Source organism: Diabrotica undecimpunctata, chromosome 10, assembly GCF_040954645.1.
Source record: "Diabrotica undecimpunctata isolate CICGRU chromosome 10, icDiaUnde3, whole genome shotgun sequence".
Lineage (NCBI taxonomy): Eukaryota > Metazoa > Arthropoda > Insecta > Coleoptera > Chrysomelidae > Diabrotica > Diabrotica undecimpunctata.
The window spans coordinates 37,730,818-37,749,203 of record NC_092812.1 but is presented as its reverse complement, the minus strand read 5'-3'; the positions used below and the strand labels follow the sequence as shown (position 1 = coordinate 37,749,203).

At 32.8% G+C, this 18,386-nt stretch overlaps 1 protein-coding gene across 2 annotated transcripts; it reads left to right on the top strand.

Moving 5' to 3' along the window:
• The first annotated feature begins 1,071 nt into the window (after positions 1–1,071).
• Positions 1,072–13,685, top strand: mor (SWI/SNF- related protein mor). 2 transcript variants are annotated; one of them, XM_072545710.1, is made up of 6 exons: positions 1,072–1,427; positions 1,834–1,953; positions 2,172–2,285; positions 3,217–3,300; positions 9,140–10,158; positions 10,693–13,685. In XM_072545710.1, exons 1-6 carry the CDS (start codon positions 1,311–1,313, stop codon positions 12,176–12,178), a joined length of 2,940 nt encoding a protein of 979 aa, XP_072401811.1. In that variant the 5' UTR covers positions 1,072–1,310; the 3' UTR covers positions 12,179–13,685. The 2 variants fall into 2 exon arrangements, with proteins under 2 accessions (XP_072401811.1, XP_072401812.1); XM_072545711.1 differs by lacking the exon at positions 3,217–3,300 and having other exon boundaries at positions 1,073–1,427.
• Positions 13,686–18,386: the final 4,701 nt, after the last annotated feature.

Here is an 18,386-nt window from a genome sequence, read left to right as displayed (position 1 = left end):
TATTTGTAGAAAGGTTTTAGCCACGTTTTGATAAACTATGGATAAAATACGTCTATTATAGTATTTTTTGTTTTTATATTGTAGTAGACATGAAGACATGTTAACATCCGAAACGAATAGGCGCTCGAGAAGAAGATTGATGTATTTTATTCTTGTGAAGTTGTGATAACGCCCTTTTATTACGTTTCCGATTTTCATCATGACATTTTTAATCAAATCTCTGTTCGGTAATGTCACACATATGTAAAAATTTTATTTGGTGCTTCGGTTTCTAGGGTTTCTAGATCGGAAGACTGTTTAAAACACCATTGTTCGCCAGAATGCAAGGTCCATTCGCTCATCTCGGGCATATTTTGACAGATTCATAGCTGGAAACCTACAGCACAAAAGTTCCTATCTCACAGTATTAACAGCTTAAATAAACTTTTATTACAGACTCCTTTCATTGAAAAAAGAAGAATTATTATAAATAGTGGAAGTGTATACTAAACCCATAAAATTTTGGGTAGTATATATTTAAAAAATATATTTCAGTTGTTATAATTTAACATAACTATTTATTTTATGGTGCAAATAAATAAATATTGATTGCCGGTAATTCGTAAAGTTCTATTTTATTTACTATTTAGTTTGTTTACTATTAATATTGGCTATGAGTATGTGGGCTTGGTTGTATAGTAATTTCCAGTCACTTCTAGTCTGTCAAAAAGTAACTAACTTCGCAAAAAAATAATTACTAAATTCACTAGACAGTTCAGACTGGGAATAGCGAACCGACTATATTAGCAATTTGTTTTGCGCAAAAGAACCAGCATCCTATATCTCACTATATTTAAAATTTCGGATTATATTTGAAACGGTTTGCCTAAATATAACTAAAATACATAATTCTTAGATTCGCTAATTCTTATAACCTACATTTAAATATTTTATTATGTATACCGTGAAAACTAAAACACATAAAAACTCTTTACTGTAGTAACATTAATAGTATAAAGAACTGCCTATACTATTGTCGTAAGATGGAGGTACTAAGAACTTTTAATTTATAAAGTTGGTTTACAGTGCTGTCTCAGCACTCCTTTCAAACTTTCAACTCAAAAAAGATGGCGGCTGTTGGTATGTAATTGTTGTAAACATTGTTTGATTCCTATTCTTATTAATTATGCGAAAAATAATGGTTTATCTATTATAATATAGTATGTCTGAGGTGAAGATTGTGATCATAATATAGAATTTTTTGTATTGTACCTTTTAAACAAAGTATTAGCGGCATTCTCATTATCGGCGTTGATTTATAAAACATCAACATGTTATCTGTAGGACCAAAAATGGACGGAGGTCCAAATATAAAATATTTTGAGTCACCAGAGACTCTCACAGCACTCGAAGCAGTTAAAAGTTGGTTGCAGAAAAATGGTAAAAAGGTAAGTGTATTTTGATCTCATTAATATCAGTTTGACTACTAGTGCCAATGAGTCATGATTCCAGTGCCAATGATTATATATATTGTCTTTAAAGCTTTATCCAAAATGAGGTAAATATTGTAATAACTAAATTATGTAATTTAATTAAAGTAATATTTGGCTATAATAGTACTAAAGTCCTATGTTACTGCTGCAATTCTTAGCTAAGAGCTTTGTCAAGTATATCAAAAAATTCTTAGATTTTTCATTGGATTCTTTATGAGATCCAGTTATTAGAATCGATTCAGGTAATTTCAAAGTAGGACTTTATTTTCCACAAGAATTTGGATAAGATAAAGTTCTTCTAAGAAAATTTACTTCAGTTTAGATTGTTTTTATTTCTAATTAATCTTATTTGTGTTTTTAGTATGTACAAAATGAACCAATTACAAACAAAACATTATCAGCAACTGCAGTACAATTTATGCAGTTCCAGGAGGATTTTCTGGGAAAAAATACACAGAAACCACCAATGACTAGAATTCCAGTAAGTATATCAACATTTGAATAGTTTAACAAACATTATTAGTTAACTAACCTGACAAAAATTTATTACAATGCACATAAGGAGTTATTTTTATGTAGCCACTGCCTTTACAACTAAAAGGATTTATTTCACAAGTATCTCGTTAGTCTGATTGGTGTTCGATTTAAGACCTATATGCTTTGTGTTTGTTTTTGACTAAGTAAATAAATTTGTTTTAGGTAAAATTCTTCTTGGATTTCAAGCCTGGAGGTGGTCTGTGCCACATGCTATTAGCTGCTTATAAATTTAAAAGTGAACATGGATGGAGAAAATTCGAAATACCTGCTGGAAAGGTAATATAAACAATATTATGCAGAAATAACAAATTTTTACCATCAAATCATGCTCCTTCTTTGTATAAGAAATAGTAATTGCTTTGAAAGTTGGTTTATATTCCCAATTAAGGTTTCAACAACTCTTTAACCAAATTTGTGTGATTTTTTATGTACAAAAGAAAATTGTAAAATTATATTATCTTAATTTTCTACTATCCCCTATTCATAGGTGAGTATTTGTGACATTCTAATCTTCTATGAGTTAAACTTTTTGCTGTAATAGTGACATCAGATTATTACGCATGATTGAGTTTATATTATTTAAATATCTGTTGAAAGCACAAGCTGTATTGAGGAAGAAAATGCAAATAAAACAACTGATTAGGATGATGAGAACAGATAGAAAAGAGAATTTTACAGACAAATAATTTAAACAAAAAGTCCTTGAGTTGGTTTTAATTTGTGATTTATGTGGATTATACAAGATGTATCTTGATCAAGGAAACTGAGGGCATAACTAAATGGATTCAAAAGATATTTAAACAATAAATTGTCTTAAAGCTAAAACTATGAAGTCATCATTTTTTTATTATAGTTGTAAATCTTATGTTTACTGATAATCTTTATGTATAACAGAGTTAACTAGAAGAATATGTTTTTTGTTGGGCTGAGTAGTTTGCTTCTTGATCCTATTTAGTTTTAAAACTTTTGAATGCTGTAATAGTACTGAAAACTGTAAAGATAAAAGTCTGTATTTTTTTGAAGATACCACAACACTTGTTTCACATAATATTTAACAATAGCTAATGGGAGTATGTGTACAGTTATTTTAATTGATCCCTGCTAATCCTGCTTTTTGATCCTAAATGTAGATTATGTCTTAATGTGCCTATGATTACATAGATTTCATGGTAAGAATCTGTTGTAGAATGCCTTTTTTAAATTCCAGAACCACAGTGTATGTGATGAAGTGAAACAGGATTTTACCAGTTTTACTAAAGCCATTATTAAAGTGGAAATAGAGAGGAATGGGGTAAGCAGGTTTGATAGATGTTATTCTTGTGATCAAATTCCAAGTGATAAACATATTTTACATCTCTTTTGGTGTGAATAGGTTTTTATTTTGTTTTCTTTTTATTTTTGCAATTTTCTTCTGTAGACAATATACAGGGTCATTCATGAAGAATCAGAAGTATTTTTTTCAAGATTCTTTAGTGGAAAATGTAACGTTTTTTGTTAATAACTAACGATCTAGTATTAATACTGAGTTACAGTGTAATAATAAAAGAAATTTATTAATGTGGTTTAGTTAAAAATCTACATTAACTCAAGCAAAAGTATTCTAAATATGATTTTATAATATTAATAAAAGTAATGACACATTTGAAAACATTTTTTAGGAAAAATTGAGCTGTTCTTTAATAACAATAGAGGAATCTACCTAAATGTTTCCAAACTGCTAAATATATCATGAAAATCAGTTTCCTTGGCCACCCTGTAGTCCAGATTTTAACCAATGGATTATATATAATATGCTCAGTGTCACATAAAATACATTGTTTACATAAAAACAATAGACACAACCAAATATTTATCAATACATTTCAAGAAGCTGTTGATAATATCATAGCTGACCTACCAACTTCTTTTTCTATAAAAAAATCTCTGCTTGTGTAATTAAAGTATTGTATTCAAGTAGGTGGAGGCCATGTAGAACACATTTCTTTAGGTAACAAATTTAGCAACACTATTGAATTTTTTTTATAATTTATCCACACTGTATCTTAGTAAGTATTAATATTGTGTTAGTTATTAAGAAAAAATTAATATTTTTTCTACTAATGGAATCTGCAAGTAAAATAATACCCATTCTTTGAATCACTATGTATTTAAGATTGTTAAGTGTATATTTTTTAGGAGTTCATCATAAATATTCAACATTTTATTGTGTGCATGACATTTATTGATTCCTTTGATTTCTTCTTTTGTTAAATACATACTGTGCATTTTTCTTTTTTTCCTTGCATTGGATGATAACAATTTACAAAAATCTATTTGTTTGCTGTTGGTGGGGTACATTGTTCTTTATAGTTACTTTCTATACTGACAGATCTCTTGAATATCATCATGATATTCTTGAAATTTATTTAAATTATCTTCAGTACTTTATTATAAAAATTTCTTTCCTACAAAGGTGCTTTTTTGCTTTTATATGATGTTAGTGCGTTGTTATAGTGGAATTCTGCAGAATGATTTACAATAGTTTAGATTTAGTAAGTGAACTATGAGGCATTTAGATCCTTATCTTTGCATGCTTTACTTTAATTGCCTTTCAGTAATAATAATAATTGTAACAAATATTTTAAATAAACAAATCATTCAAATTATTTTTAATACATGGCATAAGTCTAAAATTGCTTGCATGGATACTAAACCATACTTATCCTCTTGCCTTAATTGAATAATAGGATTATGTTGCCCAATCACGATTGGTGCAATTTTTTGTATTTAAAATTAAACTGCAACAGTATTTGTGTTTCTTTCACATAATGATCAACTTTTTTTGTTTTATGAAGGCATGTAGGCTTTCACGGAAGGTGTTTTGTAATAGTACACTGTTTTCCAGGTTTATAAGTCATGGCCTGCTATTATTCCTACTGGATATTTTGTCACTGACTGATGCAGACATCAAGACTAATGTGGAAACAGTAGTAGCTGTTTTGATTAGTCTCTCTTAATTTTTTATTCTACATTTACTTTTGAGCTGAGTCCTCTAATATTCTTTGTTTCATTACTGATGATTGCTTTAATGTAAAGTATATACAAATAAAATGGTAAGCAAAACTAATAGAGATTAATCTGGTTGGGACACCTCACTCTTACTTCTTTTTCCACTTTTACCTCAGATAGCCGGTGAACCCTGGGCAATGGTAAACTTGGTACAGTATAGTTGCACTGCCCAGACTGACAACATTTCATGCCTACTTTCGAGAATAAAATGGATACATATGACAGGAAAAATAATTCAGAAATTAATGACTCATCTGAGTTTACAAGTAGAATGTGTAGGGGGCTCTGTCTCTACCCCAATAGGTCTCAATGACCCTAATCAGAAATATTTGATCTATCATTAAATACTTACCCCAGCTAACATGTTTGTGCAATAAAGCAAATGCATTATTTAATTGTCTATATAAACCTCACTTTATACTAATAACTTTCTTTCTTTCTTTCTCCCCTTCCTTTTACCCTAACAGGGTGTCGGATTTATACTAATAACATGTGTAGAAAGTTCTGTTATTGCTCCAGCTTCTGTTTTCCTTTCATTCCATAGCTGAGCAATCTATCTTTTTGTTTTGTCTAAAAAAAGCCATCAGTTTGCTAGTGGTATTTTTTTTTATTGTCCAAAAATATGTTTTAGTATTTGTTTATTAATGTAGTACTTTTAAAAAATATGTGGAATTTCTTGTCTATTAGGTTATTGTTTGAAAGAACCACATGTTAATAAGACAATGCTTAAGATAGCAGAAAGATATTTAGTAATATGTGTGAAAATGACTCAATGTGTAAACTTAGCAAGAATGGCTACATTCATATTTAAAAACATAGACAAATTTATGGAAGACCATGCAAAGTATATGTTTCTGCTGCAGTTGGGCCAGATATCCACAACTGGATTTTTGAAAAATTGACAGAAGATTTATAACCAATGAGGCAATAAGAAATGTTTGTGAAATATTCGTCAGAAGTGTTTTTAGATTGGTTAGAAGTTAGGAATATTTACAAAATATATCAGCGATTACAGAATTTGAAATTTGGGGAATTTCAAGATTTTGTCTATTTCAAGATGAAATTTTCATGATGAAAATTTTACAAACCTTAAGGAGAGAAATTAATATGGGGACGTTTGAATTCATATGAGTCAATGTATGCAAAGATAATCAACAGTTAAGGGGCTCTCAGGAACTTTAAGTTAGAATCTAGGTTGGTGTGGGAATGTGGAAAAGAACTTAATAGACTGGTAGAAAATAGTAGTCTCAGAAGTATCAAAAAGCCCACTCTGTGACCAGAAAAGAGCCTAGATCTGAAACAATATAATTCTCACTGGTAAAATGTGCTAATAGAACTGAAGCACTGGGTAAAACAATCAGGAATCAGCTCAGAATCAAAAGAAACTTCCCTATTGGACACCTATATACATTTGGGCTCCTTTCGTAGAGAATTAAGCTGCAGATTCTTCAAAAGTTTTAGAACCTGCCAAGTGACTCAAATATATATATACATGGTTCCATCCACTTGACCTGTACAAGACCTGTCCAGAATTCTGGAATGAGTTGTGTAGCTTGATATACAATAAATTAGTTGATTGCAGTGTGATTGATGTACAGTAGACAGCTTCCAGGGGGAAAAAGCTTGTTTTTAGGTGAATGCCAATCACTTCACCTTGCCCAATCGAATAATATATACAGTATCATGATATTATTAATATTTTCATACTTTCTAGAACTTATACTTTGTTAATAATGTCTAAGAACAAAAAATATTTAAATTAATTTTACCATTTATTCATTTTTCAATAAAAGTTAATATTGCCATTGAAAGTTGAATTATACTAAGGCATGAGTTCAATATTTCGTACTATACCATCTTATCTAAAGCTCAAACAAAGCATGTCCTAATAAGTGATGGGTATTTGAAATGAAATGTGCATGAATTTATGTGTTAATGTATTAGCTTACTTTGTCTAATGTTCTATTTTATCTCAGTTAATAACCTAATATGTAAAACACAAACATTAAATACGATTGAGCCCTGGCCTCCCTCATCAAACCTTTCCATCCATTACAATCAGTAGCCATTCTCCTCCACGATCGACTGCCAAGAAGATTTACTGATCGATTTTTAATTCACTGAGCAAAGCGATCAATGCTCCGGGTCTATTCAAAGTTCTAACGTCATAAGTTCCAAAAGAGAAATCCATGTTCCGTTGCCAATATTGTTGCCTTAATATCCGTTGATTCCGAGGCTTGTTTTCGAGTTTCGTAGTAATGGTTTTTTTTTTTTCAAGGATAGGTTAATAGCCTGTCGCCCAACCCTCCTCCTTTATCCGGACTTGGGACCGGCACTAGTAGTTACTGAGTTACTCAATTCCCCAGCACTTGCCAGAGGCGGAGTTATATATATATATATATATATATATATATATATATATATATATATATATATATATATATATATATATATATATACTATATAACAGTCATTTATACTGTTATATACTGTATAATATACACACGGTTGTTAACAATACCGTGTATGAATCACATAACTAATGAAGAAATTTTGATTCAAGAGCCTTGTCTTACGATAGATTGAGTACTACAATACCGTAGCTTATTCTTGCTGTGGAAAGTTGTGAATTGTTCACAAGAACCTCATAAATGACATTGATAGTTTTCCAAACTAAAACCTCCCACCTCAAAACTATTCATCTCTCTCGTCTGTGTATTTTAACTGACGGACGGAAAGGTTGGTTCATATTTAACGCTCCTTGTAATTTTAGACATATTTAAATATGATCTACTACACTTCTAAATTTTAATATCTACTAGATTCAGATCTAACTGTGATTTCCTTACCATGTATATTAACGTTTGGTCTTGCTTAACTAATGTAAAACATTTTTCATTTGTTAATAGCTTTCTCACATATAATATTTATATAATTTCACCGTAGTATCCCTTTCTGACCCTTCTCAAAATTTGTCAGTTTATCTTTTCTAGTTGATTGTTTAACAGTAAAAACACATATAAGTATACACTTCTCCAATAAGTTAGTGTAGCTCAAAGTAACCAAAAGTTTAAAGTATATTTTTGTCGAAACCACATGTCCTATTGGAAGATTTGTTTGTTTAACGACAGATTGCAATAATATCGAGTGCCTGTTATATTTATATACAAACATATTTTTTATAAATATGGATGTACTAAGTATGAAGTGATTTCCACAAAGTTTGTTTCACCTCAAGAGTTGTACAGTTATAATATAAGTTAAAATTAAAATCTTTTATTTTGTGATCTACATTATCGTTCCATTTTTTAACTGTTTACGTAGACGATAAGAATGCTTCCCCTCCTTGAACACTCCCGGAGTGCCACATCCCGTTTTTTGTATTTTTTTAATCCATTATAATGAAATATGTTAATCAAAGAAGTAATTAAACATAAATACAAGATAATGTAAATGATGAATAAATTATATATTATATTCAAAAAATTTTGAAAATTACTAAAATCATTAAACAAAATTAAAAAAAATTAAGATTTTACATTTTAAAAAACAAATGTGTTATTATAAAAAATATTGACAATTTAGCAATAAGCCTAGACATAAAATTTCTTTAACCCACATATAGTAATTACGTGCTATAAGAAGTATTCACTTCTGTCGGCACTCCCCAGTGGCACGCGCCGTTTTTTATATAAAAATTAGGTTTTCATGCAAATATAATAAGTGGTTACCTATATAATAACTTTTTGGAGAATACAACTCGTCCTTAAAAGGTGCCGTAAATTGTAAAAGTGATATTGATATACTTTAAACATTTGGTTTTGTTTTTTAATTAATAACCTACTGCATTTCTGGACATAATTTGTAGGTCATTACCAACGTAATGCAATCCATAGTGACATATTAAAGTATTTACTTTAAATAATATTGTATAATTTTGAACTTTAAGTAATTAGATCACGTATATTTGTTATGTAGCTTGATACCTTGCTTCCTCTTGTTGTTGTGATATCTTTAAATAAATATTTATACACTTAAAACGTTTCTGATGTACATTTGTTTATTAACAACTTCTTTTCTAGAATGTCTCGAAACTGGAGCGGGTGTACGAAATGTTCCAAAGTATGGAAAAGGCGCTGATTACTGCAAAATTGTATTCTCTTCCTATCGTTTTTATAAAACCCGAACTGGATAAAGCAGTAGCTCAGAAAGTAAAAGAAATTATCCGAAAGCGCAATGGTCAGGTTGTGGAAACTGAAGAGACCGCCACCCATATTATATATGGGCCGGTTGATCCACTCAAAGACGAATATGGACGACCTGTCACCAAACGAGATAAGATGGTTATGATGCACTGGTATTATTTCCCAAATTCCTTTGATACTTGGGTCAATTTAGAAACAGCAGGCTTGGAAAATCTTACCGTGGAAAATAATCCTAGCCCGCATTCTGGTGCCTGGCGTATTTGTTCTACTTGGGTCTATGAAACTGACCAGTACAATGAGTGGATGGCAGAGGAAGACTATGAAGTAGATGAAAATGGCGTAAAGAAGGTACATCCGAGGTTAATGTCTGTTGAAGATCTGATCAATCCTTCAGATGAACGAAGTAAGAAGAACAAAGGTAAAAGAAAACGGTCTCCGTCGCCACCGTCTAAGATTGGCAAACGAAAAAGTGGTAGAAGTCCAGCTGTGGGTAAGAAAACTAGACCAGAGGATCCTGAATCTGAAGACTTAACAAAAGACATGGATGAACCAACTCCAGAACCGAATATTGTGGAAGTTACTCCTTCTCCAACACCAAACAATCAACCTACAAAGAAAGACCATGAACTTCAACCCTTAAAAGGAGGTTCAATTACAGATATAGAGGAAAGTGAAGAGAGAAATGAGGATTCCCAAACTGGCAAGAACAGTGACACCAACACACAAGACGATGGACAAGAAGATAATGTCACTGAGCAAACGCATCACATTATTATTCCATCGTATTCTGCTTGGTTCGACTACAACTCTATCCATGAAGTTGAAAAGCGTGCAATGCCGGAATTTTTTAACGGTAGAAACAAATCGAAAACTCCTGAGATTTATTTAGCATACAGGTAAGAATGTTTCGAAATTACTAAAGATTTTTAATCAAATAGTTTGATGTGTAACGAGTCGATTGTGAAAGAGTTTAAAATTGGTGCGCACGTTGGGCGCCAATTTTTAACGAGTAACTTTAAAGCGAGTTTATATCGATAAGAGGTACTTAGGGCCTAAAAAAGTGTCCTAAGGTAAATGTATCATCGTCTTTTGAAATAGTAGGTGATGGGAGAAAGAATTCTGAATTGATAAGATGGTATAGATATATATGGAACGTGATGAACGGAGATTCAGAGATGCATGAGTACTTGGGATTACGTTGATTTTCATTTTCGTATTGTTTTTTTTTTCTGAGAAGGTATTATAAATTATTTAAGTACTTTTTTCATATCTTAATAACCATAACAAGGCATGAAGAAAAAATCTTTGGATGTTTTGAAAAGATTCAAAGACACCCTTTGGCATGCTCTACACAAACTACTCTAATAATAACGCTTTGTTTTAATTGTTAATAATTTTCCATTTACACTGGAATCTCATTTGTTTTTCAGAAACTTCATGATCGATACATACCGGCTTAACCCAACTGAATACATAACTAGTACAGCGTGTAGACGCAACCTTGCAGGAGATGTTTGTGCCATAATGCGGGTTCATGCGTTTTTGGAACAATGGGGTTTGATCAACTACCAAGTAGATACAGAATCCAGACCGACGGCCATGGGGCCTCCGCCTACTTCTCATTTTCATATTCTTTCAGATACCCCATCTGGTCTGCAGCCAGTTAACCCTCCTAAAACACCTCAACCTAGCGCAGCCAAAACTTTCCTTGACCTTGATAAGAGTGAGATTAAGAAGCCAGAACCCGCTACGGAAATATCCAACTTTGGACTGAAGTTAGATCAGTATGTTAAGAAACCTGCTGTTTTAAGAAATAAAAGTGCTGCTTCTCTGACAAGAGACTGGACTGAACAGGAGACATTGCTTCTCCTGGAAGGATTGGAAATGTATAAAGATGACTGGAATAAAGTGTGTGAGCATGTTGGTTCTCGCACACAAGATGAATGCATACTTCATTTCCTCAGGCTACCAATTGAAGATCCGTATTTAGAAGATCCAGAAGCTGGAGGTGCTTTAGGACCCTTAGCCTATCAACCAATCCCGTTTAGTAAAGCTGGAAACCCGATAATGTCAACCGTCGCTTTCTTAGCGTCTATTGTCGATCCTAGAGTAGCAGCAGCTGCTGCTAAATCAGCTATGAACGAGTTTGCTAGTATTAAGGATGAAGTGCCAGCGTCTGTGATGGATGCACATCTTAAAAATGTTGAAGCCTCTAATGCTGATGGTAAATACGACCCAGCCGCTAACTTAGCTCTCACTGGTATAGCTGGCACCGTACCTGATAAAGATGAAGAAGATAAGATTAAGAAAGAGGATAAGGATGACGACAAATCTGGCGAAGACAAAAAGAATGGTGATGGTCAGGAAGACAAAGCTAGTGATAAGTTAAAATCGGAAGCTTCGGACAGTGAAAAGGAAGAAAAAATGGATACGTCTGAAAATAATAAAATAGAAAAAGTTGTAAAAGATAGTGAAATGCAAAGTGCAGCAGCCGCTGCATTAGCTGCAGCCGCAGTTAAAGCGAAGCATTTAGCTGCTGTGGAGGAAAGGAAGATTAAATCTCTAGTAGCACTGTTAGTAGAAACTCAAATGAAAAAGCTTGAAATTAAATTGCGGCATTTTGAAGAATTAGAAACAACTATGGAGAGGGAACGCGAAGGTCTTGAGTATCAGAGACAACAACTTATAACAGAAAGACAGCAATTCCATTTGGAACAACTAAAAGCCGCTGAGTTTAGAGCTAGACAGCAAGCACATCAAAGACTACAAGCTGAACAAGGTCAGTGGGCTGCGCAGCAGGTACCGGCTTCCCACTCAACTCCTCCTGCCGAGTCTGGACCAAGTACAACTCCCACTCCCCCATCCCCACAAGCCTCGGCTGTAGCCTCTCCCCAAGCGCCTCACCACCACATTTGAAAATTAATTAGTATATTTGATAGTATTGGATCGTAAATTCAGGATAATTGGGAATATGACATTGTGAATTAATTTTTACTTATTTCGTAACGTAACCTATAGCCAAATTTAAATTGAGGTCTACAGGATGATTTGTATTTTTAGTTTTGTGCGAAAATAATATTACTGAATGATTTTCTATTATTTAAAACAATAACTTATTTTACTATACAATCTGTCAATAAAATAATAGTCGACTAAATGTAATTTATTGTAACAGCTTTTTATAATTAATTTTCTTTATACAAACTATATACCAAGGGCTTAGATGATTTTTATTATGCAGTTATGCTAATTTTTTATTCTGTTTATATACTGTATTACGTCATCTATAAAATGTTTTTTTTTATTAATTGTAAAAGAATACGGCTTACATAAAATTTAAACCCCCTTGAGATGTGGCCATCTCTAATTCAACTGTTTTTCTATCTCCAATATTATTTTTAAAAGTAAAGATGTTCTTTTATTACCTGCGTCATTGTGTACTAGGAGTAGAGATGCCACATGATACAGTAAATCTTGTTCATGATCTTTATTTAGTTGTTTCTTTTACTGTATATAGTACTGTAATCTATAATGAATTTCAAATTGATTTTTTTTATTTATAAACTTTATTGTGGAAAATATATTTTTATCAATGTATTATGTGGCTGTAGCTATGGAATGACTAACATGTTTGTAAAAGGGGCAATAATAATTTATAAAGCTTCCATGAAATATAGGAAAGTGTAGTCAACTACAGAATACATTGGTTTCCGGGTTTATATGCTAATATTTGGAATTATTTCTTCATGAACTTCCATGTGCTGTCGCCAAAAACAATTTTGGTGAATACAGATGGAACTTTAGCATGAAATAATTCCAGATCTCTGTCTATTATCCAGAAAAGAATGTATGATAGCAAAGCACCGGTTGTGAAAGGCTACAACACTCCTTGCAATATGTACATTTGAGATACAGTGTACAAATATTCTCTCAAATGTACAGCTCTGCGTAGATAGTGTTGCTACTGATCTCAGGACAAACACGATCATTGTTCGCTAATCTCGAAAGAAATGATTCCAAGGAAAATGAATTCCAAATCCAAGAAATGTGCTTTAATGATTGACAGCTCATCTTGTCATAATAAGTAAATAAGTATATTATATAATATATATGCTGGAGAGGTAAATTGAGGAAAAACCGGCTAGAAACATCGACACTCTGTTGTATATACCATGGATCTTAATATTTGTAATCATATTGCCCTTTTTTATTAACTTAGTATATTATGCTTAAATTTTCCAATCATCCTAACTTAGTTTGGTTGTAAAAGTGAAGGAAGAATGTAGCCAGCAAAGAGAAATAATGTAGATCTTATTTTGACCATATAGACATAAAAGTGAAAATCCTGTAAGTGATTAGGTTCATATTCCTTTACCAAAACTGTTTGTAAATCTTATCTAGAAATAAAATATTTCGTATCAAATGTGTTTTACTTTTCCATACAAACATTTGTGTACATATTGGTGATATTTTCATCATTGCTTCATGTGTTACAGGCAACAAGTAAGTATTGCAATATTTATAAACAATTGTCTAGTTTTTTTGTTATTAACCTACTGATAAGAAAGAAATTAATTCTGTCAAGAGCTCTAGGCTTTTGGCAAGCCAATGTAGAATCTTCAACACCCACATCTTACGTTGCTGCTATCAAATTTAGACCCAAGCCTTCCTTCCCTGCAAACAATTATTTATCACTCGGAAGAAAACTTAAAACTATTCCACTGATGATATTGTTGGGCCTAAAAATATAGTCAAGAAATGAAAAACAATAAGTCCCCCGGAGGCGATGAAATAGTGGCAGATGCCTTGAAGGTGGCTGGAAAAAGATTATGGCAGGTCCTTGCCAAACTATTCACTAGATGTTTGCAGGAAGCAATAACACCAACCCAGTGGTATAACGCAGAAATTATCATACTTCATAAAAAAGGGGATGCTACCGACCTCAGGAATTACAGGCCCATAAGTCTACTTTCACATATTTATAAACTATTTACAAAAATAATTACGAAACGACTAGAAAATAAACTGGAATTTTATCAGCCCATAGAACAGGCGGGTTTTAGAAAAGGCTATGGAACAAACGATCACCTACTGGTAATAAAAAATCTTATAGAAAAATGCACTGAATATAATAAACCACTAGCTTTAATATTTGTCGACTATGAAAAGGCATTCGACACCGTAAATCAACAAAAAATGTTGGAAGCCTTGACAGAATGCCGAATTGACTATCGGTATATAAATATAATTAAACATATATACCAAAACGCAACAGCCAGTGTTAGAGTGGGTGATCGTCAAACCCAGAAATTCCCGATACAACGTGGAGTACGCCAGGGGGACACCATATCGCCGAAACTGTTCACTACGCTTTTGGAATATATATGTAAAAGGGCAAAACTGACCGACAAGGGCATAAACATAAACGGAGAAAAGCTTAGCCATCTAAGGTTTGCAGATGATATTGTACTAATAGCTGATAGGATAGATGAGGCCAAAGAACTTTTAAATCAGCTCTACCTTTCCTCGCTAGAAGGGGGATTGAAAATAAATATATCTAAAACCCAGATGATGACAAATCTTGTAGTCAGCGAAGATATATGCGTAGGAACAAGATCCATAGACCAGGTAATGGCCTATAAATACCTAGGTCATGAGATTCGCATAGGAAAAGATAACCAAACCGTTGAGCTTCTCCGTCGTATAAGACTGACTTGGGCAGCCTTCGGCAAGCTGAACCATATTTTCAAATCGTCTGATATACCAATATGCCTTAAAAGAAAAACGTTTAATCAGTGTGTTTTGCCAGTGTTAACTTACGGTGCCGAAACGTTGACCATGACAAGGAGAACAGTTCAAAAGATCCGTGTGTGTCAAAGGGCGATGGAGCGTGCTATGTTGGGCGTTTCACTACGAGACAAGATCCCAAATCGCCAGCTACGACAAAGAACAGGAGTGGCTGATGCAGTAGAGAGAGTAGCAACACTGAAATGGAACTGGGCAGGTCACGTGGCTCGAATGACAGATAATAGATGGACAAAGCGGATACTGGAATGGAGACCAAGAGATGATGCCTACCGAAGCAGAGGTCGTCCACCAACACGTTGGACTGACGATCTAAAACGTTGTCATAGGAATTGGATGCAAGAGGCACAAGATCGAAATAGATGGAAAATTATGAGGGAGATCTATGTCCAGCAGTGGATAAGCGAAGATTGAATGATGATGATGAAAAATATAGTATTTGCATCTCGAACAACCGGATCTGCATATACCTAAGCAAAGTAGAACTTGTTGACCAACTTATTACCAACAGTCCCACTATTACAGTAAACTTTCTAGATCTAGCTATTAGGAGATTAGTTACTCCAGCAAAAGGTATCATATTTTCAAATGTCTGTCCCTCAATTCTTCACAAATGGTTATCTGCTCACCGTAGCTAATGAACACAAGATGCTAGGTTTAATTTTTGATAGTCGACTAATATGGAAATCGCAGATTACAAACATCAAAGTTAATTACTTAACTCGATTAAATCTATTAAAACCTCTAGCAAACCATCACTGGGTAGCTGGTGAAGACATCCTAATTAAGGTATACAGATATCTCATTCGGTCTCATATCAGCATCAAGGACTCTTCTTGATACTATTCAGAATACCGCATTACGAATATGTCAAAGAGCTTTCAGATCCTCCTGCCGAAAGTCTTCGCTGTTAAAAAGATGAACTTCCGCTTCGTAGGCAACAACTTCTATATACTTTGCTAGACTGTCTTCAAATCAAAACAAACTTATATAAGCTAATTTACAAACCCTATAATTATGAGCCTAACAATAAATACCAGACATTACCTCAAATCTTACCCTTTCACGACCTGTTGATTTTTCGGTAACAGATACTCATATACTGTCATCAATTCCTCCTTGGATTAATAACGTATCAAAAATTAACCTTTCGCTTAATAATTATCACCAAAAAGGAAACCAACAGACAAATTCTCAGGCAATCTATTCTAGAACTAATTAACCCAAACTCATATGACGAGATTCTCTACACAGATGCATTTAAAACTGAGACAGGTATCGAATATTCTATAACAACTGCACAAATAGTATCATTCAGAAGTTCTGCCTTCCACCTCTATCCATAAAGGAGAGCTGTACGCCATCCTTCCAGCATTATAATGCTTATGTAACCAATATATACTCCAAACATCGATTAGTTCATGCCGTACATGAACAACAAACTGTCTTACTTCTTCTGGAAAAAACATAACATTAATCTGGATTCCTTCTCGTGTTGGCATTTTAGGTAATGAGACTGCTGCAAAAAAAGCAATTACAATCAAATCTGTTCAACTAGCATCAGATCTTAAGCCACTTTTCAGGCACCAAATCAAAAAGAGAAGGAGAAATCATCTGTTTGTGAAAAGTGTAGTGAACCATTAACCACTCAACATATTCTTACACAGTGTGTCAAGAACGAGCGAGAACAAATATACAAGGTCTTATAAATTTGATCATCAGCCAATTAGAACTTGTTCAGATGTACTAGATTTCCTTCGAGAAATGAATTTGTATTACTTAGTGTTTTCTTTTTTTTACTTTCTCTTTTTTGTAAATTATAATGTAATGTAAAATGTATAGAAACAAAATTGACCCAGTGTCACTAACCTTGTAGTCGAAACACAATAAACTAAAAAAAAATTCGTCATACTAAGAATTTTTTATCGAAAGAAGATAGATATAGAAGAAAATATACAGTGTGGAAACCACTTACGTAATAAAATTCTTTGTTTATTTAAAAAAATATAATAAACACTGAGACCCGTCAACTTTTACACAATCACCCTGTACCTTTCAATTTATGTTTAAAAAACTCAAATTTAAATTTCAAAGTTGACAGGTTCCAGCGCTTTTTATATTTTGTTAAAATAAGGACAATTTTGTTCCATACATGATTTACACACTGTATAATTTCTAAATTCCACCCTGTATTATTTATAATAGATCCTACATCATATAGTTCCACAAAAGAAACGGAATATGGCGAAGAAGATACAACTCTGAACTATACAAAATATACCAGGATCCGGATATTATAACATTCATTAAAATAGGACGGCTGCGTTGGATAGGACATGTAGAAAGAATGGAAGAAGGCGAAATACCACACAAAATAATCAAACAGATGCCAGTAGGAAAAAGAACAAGAGGAAGACCGAAGCTGAGATACTTAGAACAACTAGAAAATTATATAACAACCTTAAAAATAAAAAAACTGGAGAAAAAAATCACGAAACAGATCACAATGGAGAAGAATCCTGGAATAGGCCAAGACCCAAAAAGGGTTGTCGAGCCAGTGATGATGATGATATCATATAGTTCGTTGTACTGTGTACGTTTAAAAAGCGCACATTTATATTTAAAGTTGATAGTGGTTTCCACACTGTATGTGTCCAAATAATCGCCGATGAGATCTTTATTTTTAAATTATGATTTAATAACTATACAGAAAAGTGAAGAAAGTTATTTACGCATTTGTTTTAGATGACCCTGCTGATATAAATGTACGTCTGGCAGACCAATAGCCACTACGATTTTTTGTTACAAAATGTGTAGAATTGAAGATTTGTTTTAATACAAATTGGCTAAAGTAAATTCAATAAACTCTGGTGGTGTTTTGGATTACGTTAATGTTAATATAAAATGAACGTACGGTGGATCAATAGCCACTGCTAGAATTTTTTGCTTCCAACTAGGTTGCTGTGTAGCGAAACGATGTTGGAAGATTTTTATGTTTCGATGGTATTGTCAATAAATTTAGTTTTTTCACTAATGTTTTTGCAATGTAATCAACCTATAGCCATTTTAAAAATAAATGAATCCCTATTCCCTTTATCGCTTTTCTTCAATGCGCATGAATACCAGCCATTGCTTAGTTCATTGTTGTCATACTTCTGATATTTATTGGAACGAGAAAATTTATTAATGAGATTTTATTCCGAACTAGTTTGCTTTATATTATTTTACATGGTCATTTTTAAGACTGTAAGTAACCAATATAAGATGATTAAATACGACAAAATCAATATATAGGAGTGGCATAGTTAAAAAGTAGGAA